General features: G+C 50.3%; 7 protein-coding genes across 7 annotated transcripts; 4 read left to right on the top strand and 3 right to left on the bottom strand.

The window, feature by feature from the left end:
- Window positions 1–328: 328 nt before the first annotated feature.
- Window positions 329–2,031, top strand: J4E82_002802 (uncharacterized protein; the record flags this gene model as incomplete). The annotated part of the gene is made up of 4 exons (XM_051729098.1): window positions 329–356; window positions 411–499; window positions 545–1,078; window positions 1,135–2,031. 4 exons carry the CDS (start codon window positions 329–331, stop codon window positions 2,029–2,031), a joined length of 1,548 nt encoding a protein of 515 aa, XP_051591190.1.
- Window positions 2,032–2,442: 411 nt separating this feature from the next.
- J4E82_002803 (uncharacterized protein) lies at window positions 2,443–4,639 on the bottom strand (the record flags this gene model as incomplete). The annotated part of the gene is made up of 4 exons (XM_051729099.1): window positions 2,443–3,475; window positions 3,526–4,121; window positions 4,173–4,298; window positions 4,349–4,639. The coding sequence occupies 4 exons, from the start codon at window positions 4,637–4,639 to the stop codon at window positions 2,443–2,445; spliced, it is 2,046 nt and encodes a 681-aa protein (XP_051591191.1).
- A 656-nt stretch (window positions 4,640–5,295) lies between these two features.
- Window positions 5,296–8,235, bottom strand: CHS1 (Chitin synthase, class 1; the record flags this gene model as incomplete). The annotated part of the gene is made up of 5 exons (XM_051729100.1): window positions 5,296–5,433; window positions 5,489–6,560; window positions 6,616–7,816; window positions 7,881–8,097; window positions 8,164–8,235. The coding sequence occupies 5 exons, from the start codon at window positions 8,233–8,235 to the stop codon at window positions 5,296–5,298; spliced, it is 2,700 nt and encodes an 899-aa protein (XP_051591192.1).
- A 3,422-nt stretch (window positions 8,236–11,657) lies between these two features.
- J4E82_002805 (uncharacterized protein) lies at window positions 11,658–13,308 on the top strand (the record flags this gene model as incomplete). The annotated part of the gene is made up of 2 exons (XM_051729101.1): window positions 11,658–11,843; window positions 11,899–13,308. 2 exons carry the CDS (start codon window positions 11,658–11,660, stop codon window positions 13,306–13,308), a joined length of 1,596 nt encoding a protein of 531 aa, XP_051591193.1.
- Window positions 13,309–13,860: 552 nt separating this feature from the next.
- J4E82_002806 (uncharacterized protein) lies at window positions 13,861–15,675 on the top strand (the record flags this gene model as incomplete). Its single annotated transcript, XM_051729102.1, has 1 exon — window positions 13,861–15,675. The coding sequence occupies one exon, from the start codon at window positions 13,861–13,863 to the stop codon at window positions 15,673–15,675; it is 1,815 nt and encodes a 604-aa protein (XP_051591194.1).
- A 1,433-nt stretch (window positions 15,676–17,108) lies between these two features.
- Window positions 17,109–18,332, bottom strand: J4E82_002807 (uncharacterized protein; the record flags this gene model as incomplete). The annotated part of the gene is made up of 5 exons (XM_051729103.1): window positions 17,109–17,151; window positions 17,205–17,412; window positions 17,465–17,731; window positions 17,778–18,232; window positions 18,325–18,332. The coding sequence occupies 5 exons, from the start codon at window positions 18,330–18,332 to the stop codon at window positions 17,109–17,111; spliced, it is 981 nt and encodes a 326-aa protein (XP_051591195.1).
- A 416-nt stretch (window positions 18,333–18,748) lies between these two features.
- J4E82_002808 (uncharacterized protein) lies at window positions 18,749–20,429 on the top strand (the record flags this gene model as incomplete). The annotated part of the gene is made up of 5 exons (XM_051729104.1): window positions 18,749–18,874; window positions 18,924–19,156; window positions 19,209–19,477; window positions 19,532–20,174; window positions 20,234–20,429. The coding sequence occupies 5 exons, from the start codon at window positions 18,749–18,751 to the stop codon at window positions 20,427–20,429; spliced, it is 1,467 nt and encodes a 488-aa protein (XP_051591196.1).
- Between the last annotated feature and the right edge of the window lie 3,451 nt (window positions 20,430–23,880).

The following is a 23,880-nucleotide window of genomic DNA, read 5'->3' on the forward strand; positions in this document are numbered from 1 at the left end:
ATTTCACTCGGTTTCTCCGTCTCTCTTCCACCCCACTCGACTGCTACTACAATTTCGGAGTAACTCAATACCAGTTCAGTCAGTCCTCAACAGCTACGATAGTCTCATTGAAGCCATCGACCAAACAAAGTTGCAACCTGGCTGTCCACTTTTACCTTCGGCGACTACAGCCTGCTGACGCGCACGCTCACCATTTGCCTAATAGACTACCACGTGGTGATCCAAAGTCTCAATTCAACACACGCAGTCACAAATTAGGCGCCGTATCCCACTTCACAGCACCAATACTATACATATCACGGCCGTACCTCGCGCTACAGCCAACAACATGACTGACGAGGCTCTGATCTTCGACGGTAAGTACTTTGGTGTTTGCCTTGTCGACACCTCTTACTGACGCAATGTTATAGGCGACAAGCCGCTTGGCCACAGCAATTTTGAGGAAGACTTGAGCGACGATGATGACCTCGTTGACGACACTGCCCAAGCAGCTGACGATGTAAGCAAAGAACTTGACCATCAAATTATAGCTGATCTCAGACAGTCCGACGACGGTGACTTCAAGCTCGACGGCTTCGACGATCTTGGTATCTCCCAAGATGAGGATGAGGCAGATGACTACGATCCAGAATATGACGACGACATCGCCGGTCAGAAGCGCAAGCGCGCCCGGCTTGATGGTTCCTCCAAGACTACCACGTCCCTCCAACGCTCTGTCATCGGCGCTCAGACCGACAATGCAGAGGCCTTCATTCTAGACGAAGATAACGATTTCTCATACCAACAGCCTTCCCGCGTTCCTGGTACCTTCGGCCGTCATAACCGTCGTAAGGGAGAGAGTCTTCCAGCGTACCACAAGCGTGTCTCTCATGAACTAGATTCTGATGACGAACTAATGATGCAGATGCGTGAGAGGGGCTTCAGTGACCGCCAGATTGCCGACAAGCTTGCTAAAGATGGCCGTGTTCGCTACGATCAGAAATCCATCTCTACGCGCATCATGCGCATTCGCCTTGCACAGGCTGACAATGTTGACTTCCTTCTGAAGGAAGGCTACAAGGAATGGGAATACGCCGATGTAAGTTCTTCCTGAATCGGCTTTCACCTTGTGACTTCGTTAATGCAGATGCCTAGGACGAACTCCTACTTCAAGCTCATGCTCTTGCAGACATCGAGATCAACTACGAGATTGAACGTATCCGTGCCTGGCGCTTCCGCAAAGTGTCCGAGTACATGCGCCGGCTTAACAAAGACGCCCTCTTCTCTGCTCTCGCCTGTCGTGAGCGCTACAATGCCATCATTGAAGGCACTGCTCGTATTCCCACAGAGGTAGATGATGATCCTGACGCCCGTCGTGCAGAAATGGAAAACTTCCGTATGACCCGCGAGAAGACCCGCAACGAAGAGAAGGCCAAGCAGGACGCCCTAGAAGCTGCTGAAGCTAAAGCTAAGAACGAAACTAGATTCCGGAACGCTCAAAAGGCTGAGGATATCGCCAACAAGCGCGCTAACAAAGAATCGGAGAAGGCTCATCGCGCGATGACCCGCGCTGCCCAAGCCCAAATTCGCGCTGCTCGAGCCATAGAGAACGTCAATGCCAAATCTCAGCGCAATGCCCAGCTGAAGAATCAGAAGAAAGTCCGAGAGACCAAGAAGCCCGTCGCAAACAAGAATGTTCCCCTTACTCCCACCAACGCCAAGAAGGTGCCTTCCGAGACCCCCGACCCACGCTCTTACCTCTCGGTCTCCGATTTGAAGAAGATCTGCGAGGAGCGCGGTCTAGATCTTCCGAGGAAGAGGAACAAGGCTAGTTTTGTGCAAGCACTTATGGACGCGGATGACGAGTACAGCCAGAACGACCTCAAGAAGATGTGTCGCGCCAAGGGCTTGAACGCGAACGGCAGTAAATTACAGATGAAGCATGAGTTGGCCTTGGCTGAGGCCCGAACTTATGGTTCCTACGACAAAAACACTATAGCTGCGTCTACAGAGGAAGATGGTGATGATGAGATGGATATGAATGAGGAGTAGAGTGTGTTTCTTGATCGGTTGAGGCTTGGATGATCTCGGGGTATTGGAAGTGGAGTAATGAGGGATGGAGGACAAGGAAAGTCACGGCAGGGTAGACAACACGTGCAGTGCTTGAGCACAGTTAATGGGGATGTAATCCTTACAGGAAATTTGAGTTGGGTAGTTCACTTCTAGAAACCCATATTCATGCTTGATCAATTCAGCTTTGTCTTTGTGACCATCGCCCTCAACCAGATTATTTCACAATTAGTGGTAGTCATAATAAAGAACTATTATACATGTACGTGTCCATCCCTAATCAAATCCGTTTGTGTTTCGACAACATCCAGAACCCTTGATACTGACAATGCATCAACAGAGTCGTGTCTCCTGGATATCAACCCCCGGAAACTTCGCAACGGTGTCGAATCACTACCAGCACTCCCACTTTTGACCACCCATCGCTACCAACCGATTGAACAGCTCATCTCTCAACGGAAGTGCTGTTATACGGTATTCGTTGAGCTGCCGGTCAATAATGATCAAGCCATCAGCAACCTCACGTCCCATAGCCCAGCCAACTACCAACTTTGCCTTCCAGCCGAAGCCACCCACCTTCTTCATTTCCATGATTTCGCCAACAGGAAGACTCCATGACGGATGTAGATCCTCTCTATCTGCGCTACCAATCTTTTCGATAGTTTTATCCGTGGAAAAGGCGATGCATGGGATTGTTGCTTTCGTAGTAATGTAGACATGGCCTCGCTTGCCATCATGGCGGGCTTTGAACTCGACAGGACCGGATGTGAGATCCACTCCCTTGGGTGGTACCGCACCCAATCTGTTTTTGGCATGAGTGGAACCGGCGGCGGCCTTGACCTTGTCGGCTGTCATCGTGGTTTCAACGCCACCTTTGACGGTGCCACGGAAGAAGTTGAGGATCTTAGTTCCTTTCTTGCCGTGCTTACTGTCCTTGGCATTATCAATATCCTCGCCGCCAGTCTCGTGCGCGGTGGTAGGATCATGTGCCATGGCTTCGTCGAGCTCTTCTTGTGTTGCATTGAGTGGCCAATCGGCACCTGTGGCGCGCAGCTCCTCTTCGTTGATATCTACAGGCTTCTCTGGTGGCGGCTGTGCAACATGAGGGGGTGGTGGGAGTGGGGCTTTGTTTGCTTCGCCGATTCTCAGGAGGGTGACGGTCAGTTGGGCATTCGTTGGCACGCCCTTGAGCAGCGTGTTACGGAGCTCAAGTAGTTTCTGCCAATTGGGGAACTTTCTGTTCAGGAGTGCCAGACCTCGTTGGATGACAGGATCGCCAAAGAAGCCAAAGCCAACGCTGAAGGTGACACCTTTCATGAACATGTAAGAGGTTACAAATAATGAGACAAGAACGAGCGGTGCCACCACTGCGGCGAGTCGAAGATGAAACTTGTCTTTTGGAAACGGAGAGGTTGGTTCAAGCATGCTGTGGTGGCATTAGTAAGTAAATATAAAATCTAGCCAGTGCTTGCTTACTTCGCGAATCGCTCCCACGTATCAGTGACGTCTGCGATTCCGTGCATGATAGGCCTCATCTTTGTCCACATGGCAGTCTCCATCGGAACCTTGGTCTTGTCATGATGCTTGTCGGATTTGACGCCGGCAGCTTGATCCTTTGCGTCTGCAGCACTGATAGCGATTCTGGTAGGATCCGGCACACTGCTGTCAGGAGAGTCTTCATCGGGAGGCTCTCCCTGGGGGTGTTTACCAGTCGCACTCGATAGCGCGATCGTCGCGAAACCGTTGACGAAGTTCGAAGCCTCTTGCTCGACAGCCTCACCTTTGTGGTTCTCAGGCGCCCCGGTAGCACTATCTGTACTGCCCAGAGTTCCAGACTTGGGCTTTTGCACACCTCCTTTGGAGCTGACGAGGGCGATAGGTGCTGGCGGAAACATTGTGTCTCGAGCTGGCGGGTATACAATGAGTGTGACTAATGTTACCGCTATCAGTGGCATAATCATGTCGAGAAACCAGGCAGCAAAATATGCGGAACAGAACCATGCAGTGCGGCGACTCTCCCTCCATGAGCGGATGCGAACGATGTGCTTGCCGAATCCCATTAGACCAATGCCCTACAAACAGTTAAATTAACGGCATTCGTAGTTGACTCTTGAGGTGCTTACGAGGGTCATGTACAACCGTTCAATGTTTGCACGGAGCTTGTCTGGCGAAAATTCCTCCTCATCGGCGATATTCATGTCCAAGCCCCCAGGGGGCGCTGTTGGAATCTCCTTGACATGGTACATTTGCTGCACGAGATCAGTATCGAAGTGTAGCGTTAACTCGTACGTGCCCTCACTTTGTTAAATCGGCGGACCAACAACCACAGATCCTCGTTGCCCAAACCCCCAACGAGTGGCTTCGCGACAAGTTCCTTTGGCTCGTTCCATCCTAGGTCGACAACCTCATCTCCATGGGCTATTTGCGCTGCACCTTTCTCCTCTGGAGGCGCTGACTTCGCAGCATCTAGAGCTAGCGCGTGGCTCTCTGTCGGTGCATTGCGTAGCGTAGTAGACTTCCCCTCATGTTCTGTAGGATCCGTATCCGGGATGGGTAGTAGGTCTTTGTAGACCACGCCTCCGGTCGACATATCGACGTTCAGTGGTGAGCGTCAGTTAGGCGTAGGTACAAAGGTATAGGAGTTCGAGTGTTGTAAAGAGGACGGTAGCCTTGCAACATGTTCGCTTCCATACCAACAAGAAAGACGCGTAGGGCCGCAATCGCCCTTTACGTCATGCACGCACTAGCGACGGCAAGCCACATGCATCAGTGGCGATCAGAGGCACGCGCCGCTAGATTGGAACTCTGCACTTGAACACCGTTGCGGCTGATCAAAACGTGCGCTAAACACTAGCAACGCAGTATTAATTTCTGTCACTATGGAGTCACTTCATCACAGCGTTGGGATTTCCCAATATTTGGGTGAACGCGTTGATCTGAAGAATCCATGCTACCCGGAGCGATCATGATCTCCAAACCCCACCACATCTGGTCGCATCCCGTGTTTTCCCTGCTTCGATCCTTTCCCCCTCGGGTTAATCATGACCATTTGGGCTCAAGACATGCCAAAAGCGTATTCCGCTGCAAGATTGCGATTTCTCGATGAAATGCCGTGCTTTGCGCGCCCCAATGAAGGTCTGTGACGTCATCGATTACACCGCGGAGCCCTGCGATCGTAGCTTAAGAGTGTTTAAAGTACTAACGAAACCAAACATACAATTCAGCTGCTACTTTGCAAGTCTACAACTACCTTTTAGCTATGCAGCAGATGATACTCGTCCGTCCGATGAACCACAAAAAGCCAATGAATCTGATGATAGAAAGTATCGCAGTGGCGTACAATAGAATGCGGAAGTATATCGGTGTACGGGTTTGTGAGGCTTCCTAATGACATAAATCAGTGAGAGTGCACAAGGTTGAATTCTTCACTGGTACTTACACCAACGCCAATAGTGGCAAAATCGTCACTCGTGACTACGACACAGAGTGCGAGATTCGACAGCAGCCACGAGTAGACCAAGCCAGTACGGAACGACCGGTAGGAATCATCGGTATCCTTCTTCGCTGGCTTATCGTCACCCGTCTTTGCCATCGGTGCAAGTGCCCTATGAACAACTTTCTCGAAGCGACTGTCGATATCTTCTTGCTCCTGCTCCACTTCTTCAACCATGACGTCGCCTTTGCCTTTGATAATGTTTGCACTTGGCAACGAGTCACCTTTATCGGAACCTTTTGTACCCCAGGAAACGTCATGCCAATTGTTGAACGCATACACCATCAGTACATTGATGTAAGTCGACATGAGAAACAAGTACTGTGGAAACGAATGAAACATGTGCCAAGGGTCGAGATAGATAAAGGACGCGAGGAAGTTCAAACCGTAGATGGTTATTAGTGCGAGGAGGATCAACCCCGCAACGCCTGTGCTGCCACCGAAGAAGCTTTCGAAGAATGCCTTGCCTGAATCAAAGGATATTTGTTCGCCGATTGGCTTTGAGCTGAAGGCGCGATAGACCAGATAAATGGTCAGGATGAGGATGTAGCCTTGGATGACGCCGAAAACAATGAACGAGGCCATGTAGCTATGGCGAGATCCTTTCGGTCTGTTACCCAGCGCAAGAATGAATTGCAAGATGAGGAAAGCCACATAGATATATCCTATGATGTGGTTAAAGATCGGCGTTACCTTGTCGCCAAATGGCCAGCCGTGATAATCAAGCAAAGGCTCGGGTGTGCCGACGAGGTTCATGATGATGACGGTGGTAAGGTAGTATGATGCGAGAGAGAACCAAGTGAAGATGGTCTGGGCAATGTTGTAGACCAGCTGGATGTGAAGGAAAAAGAGACGAATAATCCCATGCCCTGAGCCATAGAGCCGCCCAAAATGCATGATAGCGTAGAGGGATGCAGCAAACGATCCATTGAGCCATCGCCGACGTTGGCCAATAAACTCAGCTGCTGAGTTCGGGACGTCGGTTTCGCCTTTGGATGCTTTAACATACGAGAGATGCCTGTGAAGATGCGAAGTTAGATATCTGTCTTTCGTAGGTAGTGGGTGAGATATACCACTTCGACCCTGCTTTTGCGACCAACTCGAAGCATAGGATGCGATCTTCTGCCAAAAACATGTTCTTCTTGAATATATTCATGCCGTCAATGCCTTTCTTGCCCAGCTTTTTCGAGAGCGTGTGATCACCATGAAAATATTGTTCTAGTGGGCGACCCATTATAGCCCGGAAGCGATATGCTGAGAATGCGCCTGGAAGCACACTAACATAGCCAAAGGAGCTCTCCAGAGGCTTGTCAAGGATATTGGAAATCTTGTACTCGAAGTTCTGGATCGCGACGAGCGGATTTAGCAACGCCTTACCGCCCTCCAACATGGCATGAATCTCACCGCAGGCGCCTCCAAGGTCCTTGTCGTTGTAGAAGGCTTCCCACAGCGAAAGAAGTGAGCGTGGTCCTGGTTTGGTGCCGGCGTCGATGAGGATCGTAACCTCTGGATTCAGTATACGGCCAAAGGCATTGAAGAGCCAGCGATGGGAATTGATCTTCTTGCTGTTGTTTTGCTTAAGACAAAAGATAAATTGTACAGGCGGTAGATTTGCAGTGCCCCCATCGTTGGCAGGTCGAACGAGCTGTTGGTCAGGAGTGACGGATATTTGACTTGTGTATTCGAAGATGTGCGCAACTGTGGGTTTACCGTTGACGTCCTTTTTCAGCACTCCATCCTGATAAATTCCGACGGTTGCGAGAACGTCGAAGACTTCCTGATCCACGTTGTCGATGCCGTCGAAGACTAGACAAACGACAATCTTTTGCCAAGCAGGACCGCCGACATCCCAGAATTTTGACTTCTTCAGGTTGGCAATATCCCGGATATTCTTCATAGTTCCATGAAGTGTTCTAGCAAGCAGCCCCTTATCTTCATTGTAGTACGTGATTGCGATGAGTAGCTCCGTGTGGCGATTGTACATTCTTGGGCGTAGGTTATACCCATTGGACAGCGTGAATGCGTCTGGATCTACAGTTGCTGCAGTATACCGCATCTGTGTAAACTCCTCTTCGTACGCTCCTTCAGCGTTACGATAGCGAGGTTCGATGGCATTTTGAACCGCGCTGGGGACAGGATAGTCGATGCTAAGAACAGAGCCTTGAATCAACTTGACTTTACGTGTCTTCGAACGTTTCACGCCAATACCAACAGGCATGGTGGGCGGATTCTGTTGCCTTTGAACCCAGTCGTCTTCGGATTGTACATAGCTACCTATATTTAAATGTACGAAGTCAGTTCAAATCTCACATGTGGTTCGTACAGGAACAGTTCTTACCAGCGTCGTAAGCTCTGTTCTGTTCGCAATTGTCATAAGCCGGCGCTGCGGTGGTCGGGGGATGTATTGCACTGTAGGTTTCCGTAAGGCTATACACTGATGATGGGGTCGCGCTCTGACGTCGTGAGTAGTCGTTGGTAGGGATAAGTGAGTCATTGAGCAGGTGTTGAGCGGCCTCTTCTTGTTCGCTGTTAGGGTGGTACTGGAGCGGATGATACTGAGCCTCGATTATTAGCAACCACGATTCCTATTCTTGCAGGAATGGAGTATCGGGACTACTTACATCCGACGTGGGACCTAAGTCCTGCAACTGATGTCCCTGTTCGAGATCTGCCCTTTCGTTCTCGAATGTCATCTTGTGGAACCACAGAAATCACTCCAAATGGTCGCTCCTTTTGTTTCCAGAAAACACGATAACGGATAATGTTGGCGGTTATGCGAGAGAGTGTGGGATGAAAGGATAGATACTGAAAGGATAAGGCTGAGAAGTATGAGTGGGGACGGCAGAGATGGAGAGAGAGGGGGAAAAATGGTACCACGCAATCGGTTATATCATTCAAGACTGCTAGGCATAAATCCCAAACCGACTATTCCTCATCTCACCGCTGCTACCACCATTATCATTGGATGCCCTAGATGATGACTGTGTCCAGTGGGTTCTGGTATTGCCAAGAGATGGGAGGTGCTTTCCGCCGACTAAATTTAGAAACTACCTGGGGCTGAGGGTTCCACCATAGGAATCTGCAGAACAACACTCACATCAGAACATTACCAGAGCTCTCGACGGGCTCTCGGAACACCGATCGTAAGACTGCTGCAAAGCCTAGTGGTGATGGGAACGTGGTGATTAGTGTTACGCGTTCTCGGGTGGCTTGTCTCCCCGCTTCCGATTAGATGTTGGTGCACCCCTCGTCCATGTACCTAGGTACTTCGTACATGGAGGATGCGATGTACGAAGCGACATAGCCTCAGACCCGCGACAATCAGACCAGGCGCATAGGTACGCAGAATTCATGGGGTGATCCCGGCATCGAGTAGTTGGGGAGTGACGTACATGCGCAAACTCATAGGTATTACTATGCTCTTTCGAAAGCATCTATGGAGTCTTGTTCGTGCATCACTGTGGTCGAAACCAGGATGCCGTCATGCTTCGCTCTTAGTTCTTCCTGACTACTATGCACATCGGCCCAGTGCAAGTCAGTCGTATCTAGGCCAAGACCTTTATCCAGGTCTCTTTTACACCCAATCGTATTAAGTTCCAATCTGCTCCCTCTTTTCTTATCCGAGTTGCTATTGGTCTGCCTCCGGTAGCCACGTGAATCGTATGAGTTCTTCGGTCGCAAAGCTTTGACGAGGACGGCGAACGCAGGGCGGCAGCCAATGATAACGGCTGATAGAAATGAGCATTGACATGAATAGCCGGATAGAAATTTGCCATACCGATAGAACATTCCACCATACCCCAGATAGCAAGCCAGGTAGGATCGAGTGGTTGACCTATAGCTTCAGGCTTTGCTGCGTTGATCGCAACCTGAGTGACTCGGAGACAGGCGAAGAGAATGCAGATGACACCCGTTGCAAAGAGACACAATATTGATACCTTCTTGCTGCGTGGCATCTGGAGATTCCATGTGAGCCACATCGGAAGTGCCATGACTACACAAGTCGTCAGTGAGAAGATGATACCTGAGTTGAAAGAAAGAGTGGCGTGACGTACTCATCACGTTTGTCGATGTATCTGCTGAGAAGGAGTAGTAAAGGCTGATGAGTTGGGTGTTGTGCGGACCTTTACCAGTCTGTAGTGCAGCAAGATTAGTAGGCAGTCCTCTCCATACTGTGTATCTAGAAAGACTCACACATCCTCCTGTCCAAAATCCGGGTATAGTGCCACATGATTGGAAGTAGAAGAAGTAGTTGCCAGCGAAAGTCTGTCCCAGATATCAGCTGTGTCATACGTGAATGTTTCGAAAGCTGGGTTTGTGATGCTGTAGGTAACTTACTACTAAGCAGATTCCAGCTATACACCACCACACAACGGTGTAGCGTTGAGAGATACCAACCAGTAGTCTTCTATAGAGCAGGAGCAAAGACAACTTGATCGACCACAATACCGCCCAGAACATGCAGAAGGCGGTGAAGACCATCTTGGCCATCAAAATCCTGTCATGTAACAATTCTGGATAAGGTTCTGTTTCCCCATTTGAGACGGCATACACCCTCTGCATGTAGGGCGATAGTGCAACGTAAAGGGTGCACTTGGTAACGTGAAAAACGAAAGCGATGAAAACAAAGTAGTCAGAAGCTGTTAGTCTTCTTGGTTTGAGGATGTTGAGAACGATTCTAGTAAGGACAACGGAACTTGTCAAGCCAAGCATAGAGTACGCGACCTTTAGGACTGTCCCTTGAGCGAAACCATTTGTTTTCGCCGACATGTTTGCTGTGATGGTATTGGTTTACAACGAATTGGAAGCAGCAATTATACAACGGAGAATATCGTCCGAAACAATGTGCTTTAAAGCCTAGTAGTTAACTGACGCCATCTCGGTTCCAGTCTATGCAGGTATGTGGCGTAAGTACCACTGTCAGGTTGCGTATTTACCGGCAAAGGGGATCACGTTGATCAAGGGGCCATACCCAATTTCCAGTCGGGGATTCGCGATTGCTGATTGCTTAGACGCAGCCATGGCTAGGCGAGGGTTTCCGGGATCCTACTTCAGTTGTGATATCCTTCGCTCAAAACACTCTCTTGCACGATAACAGTATTGTTGAGATCATGTGCGGCAAAGTTGCCGAGTGCCAGACGCTGACCGGCTCTGGACGAACCCAGAAACATAAAAACCTGGATTCCAGACACCGGAACTAGACATTCTTAAGCAAGGAAGCTTGAACGACACGTTGAGATTGATAATAGAACAAAATACTTCCGTATATGAGAAGTGTCCCTGAAGATACCATTGCTTGCGCAACGCGTCTGCTGTGCCGCTCCTCTCTCCTGTCTCGCCTCCTGCCGCCGAGGCATACAATTTTCTTATAACACGATAGTGTAGCTCGCTTGTGGAAAGGCAAGACGTCGTTGTTGTCGAGTTGAGCAATCCCTTCAGGAAGAAATCAAGGAGCTGACGCGTGGCGTTGTTCAAATACCGCTTAGGTACACGCAGGTGCGCGGCACGGATTTAGCGCCGTCTCGGCGTGCAAATACCCACCCACTTACTCCGAAATACGCGATGAAACTTCTTGCGGCAATGGCCTATAGCTTACGACATCCTCTCTTACCCAGCGCATTGGCCGGGCGTATCACACAAAGCTACCAGACGAACTGACACCAGCTAGTAGTTCATCGATTGTCTGGAACGCGTCGAGAATGGTTCATATACTGCCTTGCATCTCGCTTCCATCCATGCCTACATCTGCATCAAGAATGCACTAATCAACGGATGCTATTATTTGGTTGTCTCATCACACAAGCCCTCGGAAGTGCGCATACCTGCACCCGACTCTCGTTGAGCTAATGCTCCGAGATTGAAGTATACTCATTCGTCTTAGCTGGCCTTCATGGAAGAATTGAAGTGCGGCACGGTATGCAGCTAAGCGGTGGATGTTTGTCGCGGCTCTTCTAGACAGCGACGTACGATCCTCCAGACGCCCTTCGAGTCGCAAAGAGGAAGGAGATCTGAAAGTCTGCCGAATCCCACAGTTGGTCTGAGCCTCTGCAACATGAAATAAATAGCCCTGGAATGCCGCGAGTTTTAGATCAGCGAACACTTAGCCCTAGTCAGCATGAAGGCTTCTATCCTTGCGTCGTTTGGAGCTCTTGCTGCCTGTGCGGCCTCACAAAACGCCTTTGAGCCTTCTGACTTTAACGTTACAGAAGCCCTTATCGCTAACGGTGTCAACGTCTCCGCTCTCCCCGACCTGGCTGCATTCAATGAGAAGCGTTCGCTTTCTAGTCCGTGTACTGCGGCTGTAAGAAATCTGCTACTTCCCCCTGCTAGAACATGTCAGCTCATTCATTGGACAGTGTAGCTCACTAAAGCTCATATTCGGAAGCAAGCTCCTCTCTAGCGGATCAGGTTCCTATGATGCGTTCACAAGCGCGTATTGGTCATCCCAGGCAGCCTCAGTCGACCCAGCCTGCGTTTTCAGACCTTCTAAATCGATCGAAGTATCGACCATGATATTAGTCTCTCGTCTTACGCAGTGTCCGTTCGCAGTCAAGGGAGGTGGACACACCGCATTCCCTGGCGCTTCAAGCATCCAAGATGGCATAACTGTTACTTTGGAGGCGATGAACGAGATTGCTCTTTCCAGCAACAAGGAGACTGCTTTTATCGGACCTGGAAATCGATGGGGAGCTGTCTATTCTAAGCTTGGAGAGCAGAACCTTGCTGTCATCGGTGGACGCGCATCGGATGTCGGCCTTGGCCTTGTTCTTGGGGGTGGCATTGCGCACCAGTCTAGTATCTATGGATACGCTTGTGACAATGTCGCATCCTACGAGGTTGTTACTGCGTCAGGCATCATTTTGAAAGTCACTCCGACTGCTTTCCCCGATCTATACTGGGCTCTTCGCGGAGGAGGCAACAACTTTGGTGTTGTTACTAGATTCGAGCTGGAGACAATCCCTCAAGGGCCCATGTGGGGTGGGACTCGTGTCCATATGTCACCTGATTACCCTGCGCTTATCGATGCCTTTGCATCAATGGCTGAAAGTGCTACCGAAGATCCCAAATCGGCTCAGATTTTATCGTTCGCTATGACAGCCGGCAATGCAGCCGGACAAATACAATTGGAGTACCTCGAACCTGTTGACGAGGCCAATCCACCGGCTATCCTCAAGAAGTACCTTGATATTCCGTCGATTCGAGCAAATACTCTAAACAGAACGTTGGCAAACGACACCGTTATGCTCACTGATCAGATGCCTGGTGGCCACCGCTACGCTTTCTGGGCGGCTACATACAAGCTCGATCGCGACTTCATGGGCTGGCTACAATCACGCCACCAAAAGGACGTAGGTCCCTTGGCCAACCAGGGTTCTTTGACCTTCCAGGCCTTCACCATACCGGCTATGGAACAGATGAGCAAGAAGGGCGGTAACGCACTCGGTCTCTCTCCCGATGATGGCCCGTTGATGCACACCCTACTCTATATGGTCTGGGATGATGCGTCTAAAGACAATCAGCTGAACCAGGCTGCACTGGATTTCATGGAAGCTGCCAAGGTTGAGGCGAAGAACCGAGATGTGTACACCAAATACATTTACCTCAACTATGCTGGACCGTATCAGAACGTAATTCCGAGCTATGGAGACGAGAAACTGGCAAAGCTTAAGTCCATTGCGAAGAAATACGACCCGACTGCTGTCTTCCAAAGGTTGCAGCCGGGTGGTTTTAAACTTGAGGGTGCGCCCTATGGAGAGACTATCTAGATTGCAGCTTGCCTTGTAAATATTCGATGGAAATGCGAACCCCTCACATGCATAATCTCGGCGGTTCATACTGGACGCCTGAACTGAAAGCGGCTAAAATACCTAACCTTGCGGATACGTCTTGACGAGCTGTCAAAAACGCTCTCCTCGTTAGGCCTGCCTTCGTTCGGCACTCTAGATTCTTTTGCAAATGTCCACCCAGATACAAGAGAAGGTTTTAAAAAAAATCATGGTCATAACACCATTGAACACATGCAAAGACGGATATTGTGTTCAATGCTATTTCCTTGTATGTTAGCGAGCATTGCATAAGCGCTACTGCTGAAGCAGCGGTGCTAGCGCCTAAGTTCCTCTTGAATGGCCGCCACAAGGATAAGGCGCGCACGAGACTCGCTGGTCACTACTTACACCTACCTAAATTTGCTAGTATACTGTGAAGCTTATCTGCCGCTAACACTGTAGCGCGCTGCTTAGCCTCACTGCTTGGTAGCCTTAACTGCTGCGCAGCCTCCAGCTTTCTGTCCCGCAACATTCACCACATTTGTTTGAACAATGCCGGGCAGAAGCCTTCACGATAACGCCGAGGTCTACGACTTCATCCTGGTTGGAGCTGGATCAGCCTCATGTTTGATCGCGTCACGTCTCTCGCAGCAGCTACCCGATCACCGAATTCTCGTCCTAGAAGCGGGAGAACATATTCGCGATGATCCTAAAGTCCAAACACCTGGTCTATCGACGACGCTGATGTCGGACCCTGCCTACGATTGGCAATATTCTTCCGCGCCTGAGCCGGGCTTGAACAACAGGAGGGTGAAGCATCCGAGAGGGAAGTTGGTGGGTGGTAGCAGTGCAATCAATAGTCACAGTGTCGTTTTTCCAAATCATGAGTGGCATGATCGTATCGCGGAAGAGCTTTTATCGGGTCCGGGCAGCGAAGAATGGAGCTCGCAGGGCATGAGAGGTTGCTACAGCCGATGGCAGGCAGAACAATCCAGGCCTAGAGTCAATGACGATGTGGATCGTGTGCAGACATCATACCCGCGCACCATGGGTCTCCTTCAATCTCACTGGCTGAAAGCTTTTGAGGAGCTCGGCCATTCGACAGATACTTCGGGGTTCACTGAGAGCTCTCCCGGAGCCGTCACAGTCACAAATGCGATTGACTCTTCAAAAGGCGAGCGAAGCCATGCAGGCACTGCATTCCTAGAGCCAGCCTTGGAACGTGGCAATATAACATTGATGACTGGCATCAAGGTCGATAAGGTTGCGTTTGATGATGCTTTGATCGCCGACAAGAAACTCAATGCTAGAGGTGTTCATTACACATACAAAGGGGAGGAGCGTTTTGTCGGTGGTCGAGAAATCATCCTCTGCGCGGGAGTATTTGAATCTCCTGCCATTTTGGAACGATCAGGTATCGGATCCAGAAAAGTACTCGCAGGCGCAAACATCCCGGTTCTGTACGAGCTTCCAGGAGTTGGTGAAAATTTGCAGGATCACCTGAATGCCGGGCTTTCCTGCGAAACTCAAGACGACATCCCTACTCATGACGAAGTACTACGAAATCCCGAGTTGCGGAAGGCTGCATTAGAAGAATATGAAAGAAGTCACACTGGTCGATTATCGGAAGGGGGAGCATATAGTTTTGCCTTCACACCGCTGCAGATTCTGGAAACCCCGTCTGAGACGCAGGAGCTCGTCGAGATAGTTGAGCATTGGGTAGAAAAAGAGAGTAACCCGAGTCTGAAAGCCCAGTATTCCATCATCCAAAAGGCGGTTGAAAGCCCCAGCGAAGCGACAGCCACAAGCTTCATGCTGCGCTTACAGCGCCATAGAGACGCTGATTCACTTCCTAAAGGCACGCCGTCTGTCGTTGATGGCAACTACGTAACTGTCGTTGCCATGTTGGCCCATCCTTTCTCACGTGGAAGCTGCCATATCGCCTCTGATCCTTCGCATCAGCCAGACATCAAGTTCAATTACCTCTCTCATCCCCTTGATACAGAGATACTGGCTCGTCACTTGCGGCTCATCGAGAGACTCTTCCAGCAACCTACCTTTGCTGCCATGCTAAAGCCGAAGGGAACCCGGCTTCCTCGAAGCTTTCCCCACCCGATATCGTCACTTGAGGATGCGAAAGGAATTCTCCCAATCAATTCAGCAACCAACTACCATCCGTGCGGCACATGTTCACTGATGAGAGAAGATCTAGGGGGTGTGGTTGACCAGCGGCTAAGAGTATATGGAACAAAGAATGTGCGGATCTGCGATGCAAGTGTGTTGCCAATCGTACCACGGGGGAACATCTTGACTGCCGTCTACGCTTTTGCCGAGAAGGCAGCTGAGATCATTTGCACAGAAGCGTAATTCAATTTCTTGACACGCTGAGACAGGTTCAGTTGAACTAAAGATCGGAGTTTGCCTTGTAGGGAGGAACTTCAAGATCGTGGGCTGTAGTGCAGGCTTGGAATTTGCGAATATGCCCGATGGTGGAGTCGATCTTTCCATCAAACTATTTCCACGCCGCAGATAAGTTCAGACGACTACTTGGTTAGCTTGCAGTTCAATCAATACTAGAAAAACATGACCTCGATCAAAAGCCTTGCGCGTTCCTTCTTTGGAGACGGGACGAAGAGTCGCGAAGTACTTTGCAGGTTCATTCATACATGAACACGAAACACGACGCAAAAACAAAAAAAAAACGGTATACAAAAACATACAACAGCGGGGATTCGCTAGTGGTCACCTACCTAACTACTAATCCGCCGGTACACTGCTTGTATATAGCTAAGCGGACGGGAAGCCTTATTGTCTCCTGTCCAGTTGCCACAAATGCCCTTAAATTGTCTGTTTACGGTAAGTAGGTATCCGGAACCAGGAAACAGAAATCCGGAGTTACTAAATTTGTAGCTGCGTCATCCCTAGACGCCTCTAACAGTTAGGCTGATGTGCAGCAGACAATACGCGCCAACAAGCACGCTATGCATATATAGCTTTCGTTAGCGCGTAATGCCTGCTGCGTACTGGTGCACCCCCTTAGGCGCCTAACGATAAGGTAGCTGATGAATGCAAACTGCTACGTTAGCAAAGTGCTAATTCTCTATTGTGTATTAGAAGGTCTTATTCTCTCCTGCCTGATTACCACATAGATTCTGCCTTTGTTTGGGCGGTGTCCTTCTTGCCTGACGGACAGCTAGTTGCATCAGCATCTGGCGATAGAACAGTACGTCCTTTTCGGCGGCAATGGCCTACATCTGGTCCAGAGCTACAAGTAGTGGGACTGCACAGTAGATTTGGTGAAAACAGATCATACTACTAAGGAATCCTATATAGAATGGCGCTCAAGCTCCTAGTAGCCTTGAGATACTACTGCTGAGATACCAATTCCTTACTACAGCTTACGCTCCTGCAACAGCGACGCATGATTATTATGTTGACTATTGAGTGGTTAAGATAACAAAACGCGAGCCAACGCTTTCAGCTTTTAACTACTTAAAGGCAAGACAGAAACATAGCTAATCGTCTATCGCAGTATTGTCTACTTATAAATCGATGCTGTGAATAGAGTATGTGAAAGCACTTGTAGGCAGGTTCAGGTGTGTATAGCTACTGGGAAACTCAGCAAGAAGGAAACATATCGTTCTTCTCTAGTTCCTATAAGCCGTCTAACAAGCATCGACATGTGGGGCAGTCATTTTTCGAAGACAATGGATTACTTGACTAATACCCATCTCTCGAACATGCGGAGTCCTATTAATGTCCATTCAAGCCATTGCGTCCGTTTGCGGCAGCTGCAACATTTATGAGTCCATCTTCACTGTATTTGTATCGTTCCTCCTCATCCTGTACAACATTAGCTTCGTCATATACGAGGGAAGAGAGAACTTGCCCAATACCGATTAAAGCCCACGCCCTCACAAACCTCAGAGTATGACAGTATCATGGGTGGAGCGCCTTCAGTCATGCTCTTCTTTAGCGCCTCCAAAGTCTCACGGATGCTCTTCAACTTCGCGGCAACGAGTGTCCACGGATAAGCCACAGCACAGAATCCGAGGTTGGCAAGATCCTTAGCGGACAAGTTCTGCGTCAAGCCGCCCTCGATGACTAACGATAATAATCAGTTGTTACTCTTTTCTGAATGCTGAGAGTGACTCACTGTTTGCAAAGACTGGCATGTCTAGTTCCTCAACGCACTTGCTCATGGCCTGACGATCAGGCAGGGCTTCAACGAAGACGGCATCGACACCGATACGCTTGAACTCCCGGGCACGTGTCATAGCCTCGTCCCAGCCAAGGATGAGTGCGTCAGTGCGCGCAAGTACGAATATATCCTTGCCCTCATTTCGAGCATCACAGGCAGCCTGCACACGCGCAAAAGCCTCGCCTCGTGAGACAACAGCCTTTCCCTTAGTGTGGCCACACCCTACCGAGTCGGTCAGTTGTCTAGGAGCAAATTGGAAACAACATACTCTTCGGCCAAGTCTGGTCCTCAATCATAATGCCAGCTGCGCCAGCTTCGGCAAAGCACTGCACTGTGCGCTTGACGTTCATAGGGCTACCGTATCCTGTATCTGCATCGGCCATGACTGGCACCGTCACCTGTCGCACCGCCTCCTGGATCTTGTCGCACATTTCTGCCATAGCAATGTAGCCTGTGTCGGGTAGTCCGTAAGAGCTTGCACAAGGGTAACCGGCGAGGAAAATCATGGGAAAGCCGGCTTCCTCAACAAGACGAGAAGATAGGCCATCGTAGCTGCAGGCGTGTGCGAGGATCTTGGATGGGTCGCGGTAGGCTTCGAGCATCATTGTGCGCAGGCGAGATGCCTGGAGAGATGGGATGCGACCGCGGACATTGGGAAGCGTGATGCTCTCATCACTGATTTGCCCAGGCTTGCCAGACTTAGTGGTCGCTTTCTGATCGAACCTAAACTTTTGCGAGGGTCAGTGCTTCTGCTATGGCTTTGTTCATGACTTGTAAAGGTACGTACAGGGTAGGGAACGGTTCCAACGATGGACTTCGACATATTGCGGGATTGGTAGAATATGACCTTGCGTGATTGATTTCGAGTACTGTGTGTGTCTTTAGAGAAAAGGTCCCTTCACAATTTATGTATTTCTTTTTTGGTGACCACGGCAGCTTTTCCGCGATCTTCGTTACGTTGACCGGAATGATAAGGATACTTTATGCGGAGAAACCTCGACAGGCTAGACTCGCCTCGCCGGATGGAAAGCGACGGATAGTCCAACTTTCCGACCCTAACCTGGGGTAAATCCGGGGAACCTCGTTTATCAGACTCCTAGTCGATGTACTCCGCAATGCGACAGCGGAGGTTAAAAGTCGTTCGATGTTCATCTCATCTACATCCATCATCCGGCTTCATTACCCAATCTAGCCAAATTGACTTCACCTTTGCACGATCGCCCTCGAAGAAGCTTGACAATGGCAGACATTGAACAAGGCAAGCCAGACATTCAAACAATCGAGTACATGGAAACGGCCGAAACCAAGGTGGAGGCGCACATAGTGCCAGTAGCTGAGGACGTCCAGGCTCGCATCCGTCGCAAGGTATTATCCCCCGACAACCTCTGTAATCCCCACTAATCAGATTTGACAGTTCGACAAAAAAATGCTGTCAATCGTGTGCCTCCTGTATGTCCTTTCGTATCTTGATCGAGGCAATATCGGAAATGCGAAGACTGCCGGGATCCTAAAGGACCTCCATCTCTCTGACAACGACTGGGTGTGGGTCCTCCAGGTCTTCTACATCTCCTACGTGCTGTTCGAGTGGACCCAACTGTTTTGGAAGATACTGCCGGCGCACGTCTATGTTGCTGCGTTATGCTTTCTGTAAGTTCGTTTGTGCTCCTCGATGTCGCCCTCTGTGCTGACGCTGGAAAAGTTGGGGTGCTGCAGCCATGTTGACTGGCGCCTCTCACAACAAAGCTGGTCTCATGACCGCTCGCGCGTTCTTAGGGTTCTTCGAAGCAGCTTTCGGAGCTGGTGCACCGTACTTTCTATCGCTCTTCTACCAACGCCAGGAGTTAGGCAAGCGTGTGGCTCTCCTGACAGGCATGTCGCCATTAGCGAACTGTTTCGCTTCATCGCTGGCGTACGGCATCCTCCATATCAAGGCATCGATAGCTCCATGGCGACTGCTCTTCCTGATTGGTATGTGGTATTATTCAGGCCCCACGTGAGCACGGTTGCTGATTTGGGCCTTAGAGGGAGCGCCAACCGTATTATGCGCAGTTCTTGTCTATTGCTGTCTTCCCGATTCTCCAGATACCGCGCACTTCTTGACCGACGAAGAGAAGCTGCAGGCTCGTCAGCGACTTGCCACTGTTGATCGGACAGAGAAGTCGAAAGTGAGCTGGACGCAGGTCTTTGCTGGCTTGACAGACTACCAGAACTGGGTTCATGCCACGATACACTTCTGCTGCAACTACTCATTCGCTGCTTTGTCGAACTTCTTGCCGACGATCGTCCGCGATATGGGCTACAGTTCGGTCAACGCACAAGGCTTGACAGCGCCTGCCTACTTTCTCGCCTTCTTGTGCTGTATGTTCGCTGCCTGGGGCTCTGACAGGTTTGGCAAGCGAGGTTGGTTTGTCGCTGGTTTTGCAACCATGGGTACCGTGGGCTACCTGATGTTGGCAGCGATTCAAGACGAGACCAAGACAGGACCTCATTACGCGGCCATCTACCTCGCGACATGCGGCATCTTCCCTGCGTTGGCCATCAACATTACCTGGCTGCTCAACAATCAGGGTGGCGATTCGAAGAGAGGCGCGGGTCTCGGTATCCTGGCGACGTTTGGACAGTGCTCGTCTTTCGTCAGCAGCACTCTGTTCCCATCTCGTGACGGGTGAGATATCTTTTTTCTTTTTTGCTCACGTTCGCAGACGCACTGACTTGACCTCGCAGGCCATTCTACGTTACAGGTTGCGCTGTTGGATGTGCTTTCAGTGGGTTAGCGGTGGTCTTAGCTCTTGGTCTGCACCAGAAGCTAGAAATCGAGAACCGCAAGCGCGATCGCTTGTACGGCGAGGTAGACACGGACGCGCACGTGAATGTGACTGATAGCGGAGACAAGAACGTCAAGTTCCGTTATCTCACTTAGGCTTCCTGGCCATGAGCGCGATATCGGCCGATCTCGCTGCTACCAGCATGTGTTTGTTCTGACATCGTGTTCACTGCTAGAATAGGCATCTCGTATGCAAGAAGTTTGGCCTTCATTGTCTATTTGAAGAGCTCCAGTCAAGCTTATCGATTGCTGCTCGACTTCCAAAGGTGAGATTGGGCTTGATTGTCGAAAACAGCTACATTCCTAAATTCCATATGAAGTCCAAGGTGTCATCACCCAAGCACTGTAGACCTTGAAAGTTGTCCATGCCAAATGACATGAGACTTGAGTCGAGTGGCAAGCTGAGCCAATTTGCATCTGACGTATCGATTTCTGGCACTTGCTGGAAATCCACGAGTTCGAAATGATTCGCCTCCAGCGAGGCAGCGAGGCCCGGGAACCGAGAAAGATCAAAATTCGGAGGTGTGATGTTGTGCGGCCGAGTCGAGGGCACAAAATGCTCCTGTAGCCTTGTCATGTGCATCTCGAGGAGCATCGAATAACGGCCGCCCAGATGGAGGTCGTCTGGATTGCTGTTCTTCAGCGCCACTATGACTTGCGTCAGGACCTCTAGTGCACCTTGCAACCTAGCCGGGCTGACCCCCAATCCAAGGCCTTTCAGGAGAAATATGGAAGCAGTCGTGATGTGCAGGAAGGTCCTTATCGTGCAAAACCGTAGGAAACCCAGGTCATACAGCTTAATAGCTATCTTGAGTGTATTCAGCGTGCTATTGATGACTTCCTGCACGTGCGCAAAATCGGTGGGCGTAAGCTGAAATGACGCAGAACCTGAGACAGCGCTGCTCGATTCAGCCAGGGTGCGAAACAAAATGGCTTGAAGTCCTAGAGAATACGTGTGCATCCGTGTACTCTCATACTCGAGGACGAGGAGACTGCTGAGGTACGTATCACTTGCTGTGTGGCCTGTTGTCAGCAATGCGAGATGAGAAATGATATCGGTTAGCACTCACAGAGGGTGTCATCATGGTCTTTCGACCAGGCGGTGAGTAAGGTCTGGATATGCTCTGTCATGCTGATATAGCGACCGCTGCGGATGATCTGAGATGTCGTGGTAGGGTTGGGGAAGAGCAAATCTGATATAGACCTCACGATTTTAGTCAATCGTGTCCACGCAGTGAGAAACGGAGTCCATGCGCGTCTTTGTATGTCGCTGCCTGCTTGAGAAGTATCCGAGTACACCGCCGAGTGGCTGTTGCTAGGTGTCATCATTGATCGGCGGCCAAGTCGTGAAGAGAGCTGCTCCTGGTAAACATACAAGAGTTTGGCCAGCCAAGTCTTTTGTTGCGCGACTCGACGCTCGCATTGCGCTAACCTCGTATTTGTGCTATCATGCTCGTCTTGTTCGTCAAATATGCCGAGTTCATTGCCAAGAGATAATGCGCAACTGAGCACCATCCAACACATCCGGTCTGATCTGTTGGCCGGTTCGATCACGTCCTCTCGCCATCGTGTCCTGGAAGGGCTGTCAACTGTGCTCCCGTCCTGATCACGTCGATCTTTCACAGTGAACAAGATATCTGAATCCCAGCCGTCACTAGGTGGAGGCGCGTACAGTGCTCGAGGATGCCAGTCCGTCAACAACAGCAGGGCCTCAATGGTACCCAGCGTCCGCGTCTTGGCCTTGGAGTATTTCTCCAATCCCAATACGAGGCGCATAAGTAGGTGCTGGAAGTGATCCCATAATCTCTGGTGGATCAAATAGCCTCTTGAATGCCCTCCGATAGTAGGCAAAGTGTGGTAGCGAGAAGATATGACCAGTATCATACAAGTGAGGACTGGTTCATGCGTCACTAACAGGTAGTGGTTCGACCGCTCTGCGTAGACTTGATGTCTGTGAGCTATGCTTCACAGAATGAGCGGCGGGCCGAAGCGGAGGAACTCACACTCATCCAAAATCGGACACAACGGTGCAACGTTCTTGAAGAACCTACATATTGTATTAGCATTTAGCTCCGCCAGATCGAGGCTGGGTGATCTCACATGTCCAAGTACCATACGATCTCCGGAGCTGATAGCCACCCCATACGCACAAAGCGATAAGCGTTCCAGGTGTCAGTGACTTCATTTGAAAGGTCCGGCAACATGTTGGAACTCATATTGGCAACGGATGAAAGTGGTGTAGAAGCTGCGTTAGTAGCGTGCTGTTCAATAGGCACCGGCACTCGTGCACCATTGACTTCTCTTTCTTCGCGTTGGGCCGCCTCGAAGAGCAGATTCAAAGCGTCGTTGCCGTTTGAGACGACGGTGGTCATCATAGTATTGTTCAAGTCAGCACTGATGGAACCTTGAGAAATATCACCTGCATCGTCGCGCTGTACAGCAGTCGCTGGTAAAGCATGCACATCTGGCACGGCGCCACTGTGCGTGCCTAGGTCTATACTATCTTCATCGCCATCCTGGCTCTGGCTGACGCTCTGCCTCTGCCGTCTTGGGCCGTGTCTTGTCACGGTATATGTGCAAGGGCGCATCTCTCTGCGACACTTAGCGCATGGTAGCCCAGCGGCATACTCCTCCGCCGTGATCCTGCATTTTGCCTTCTTGTTCCGGCAGGAGATGCATGCTTGTCACAAGTTAGCCCCGAACGTGTGTAAACCCTTCGTATAGTTCCCACCTTTGTATGCTCGATGATACTGTGGTTCGGCTTGATCACCTGGCCTGTTTCTTCCAATCGGTCCAGGGTTGCTTCGGTCGTGGTCCATAGCGAATATTCGTAACACTCAGCATCGCAACGACTCCAAGGAAAGCAACGGAAACTTAAGTGTTCTTGAATAGGCCCGGCTGTCCCGTTTCGATGTCTGCTTTTGCGGGGTAGAATGTGGAGGTGGCTGCGGAAAGCACCGGATACTTTGCCAGGCCGTCCACGCGGGGAAGGAGCGCGCAGACAACGACTTCTAGCCTGACACTGCGTTGCTGGTGTGACGCTACTCAGCATCATTGGATACATGACGCTTGATCCGACGGACGACATCTTATGTGCGATCATTATCGGAGCACGTTCGTGACTGCGGGCGCTTCAAGGAGAACGCCGACAGATTGTCACGTGATGGCAATGGCGGCAGGTGGTAAACAGGAAGGCGCACCACAGCATCCTCAAAACGGTACCACGACAGACGGCGGGTCGGGCAGGAGAACTAATTTTCAGTGTCCTATGGTCGTATGTGCTCAGTTGTGGCGGCTTGTAGAATATATTCTGATTGGTTGCCCGTTTCTCGACGCAGGGGTGGTCTCCCAACTGTCATACCTATTCTAGATCCCAGTTTCCCGTAGGCTGAAGGACCATGATCGTTAGAACAAAGAAACTCAAAACGAATTCTCGACCCTTGCTTGCTTGAGTTCCCTTACGCAAATCCACCAATTGCAACCGTTAGATATAGGTGAATTGGTTCTCGTGATAAAAGTCCTCGCTTCGCGATCCATCCCTAAAGCG

This window comes from Alternaria postmessia (assembly GCF_024291825.1).
Source record: "Alternaria postmessia strain BMP 2775 chromosome Unknown scaffold_11, whole genome shotgun sequence".
Classification (NCBI taxonomy): domain Eukaryota; kingdom Fungi; phylum Ascomycota; class Dothideomycetes; order Pleosporales; family Pleosporaceae; genus Alternaria; species Alternaria postmessia.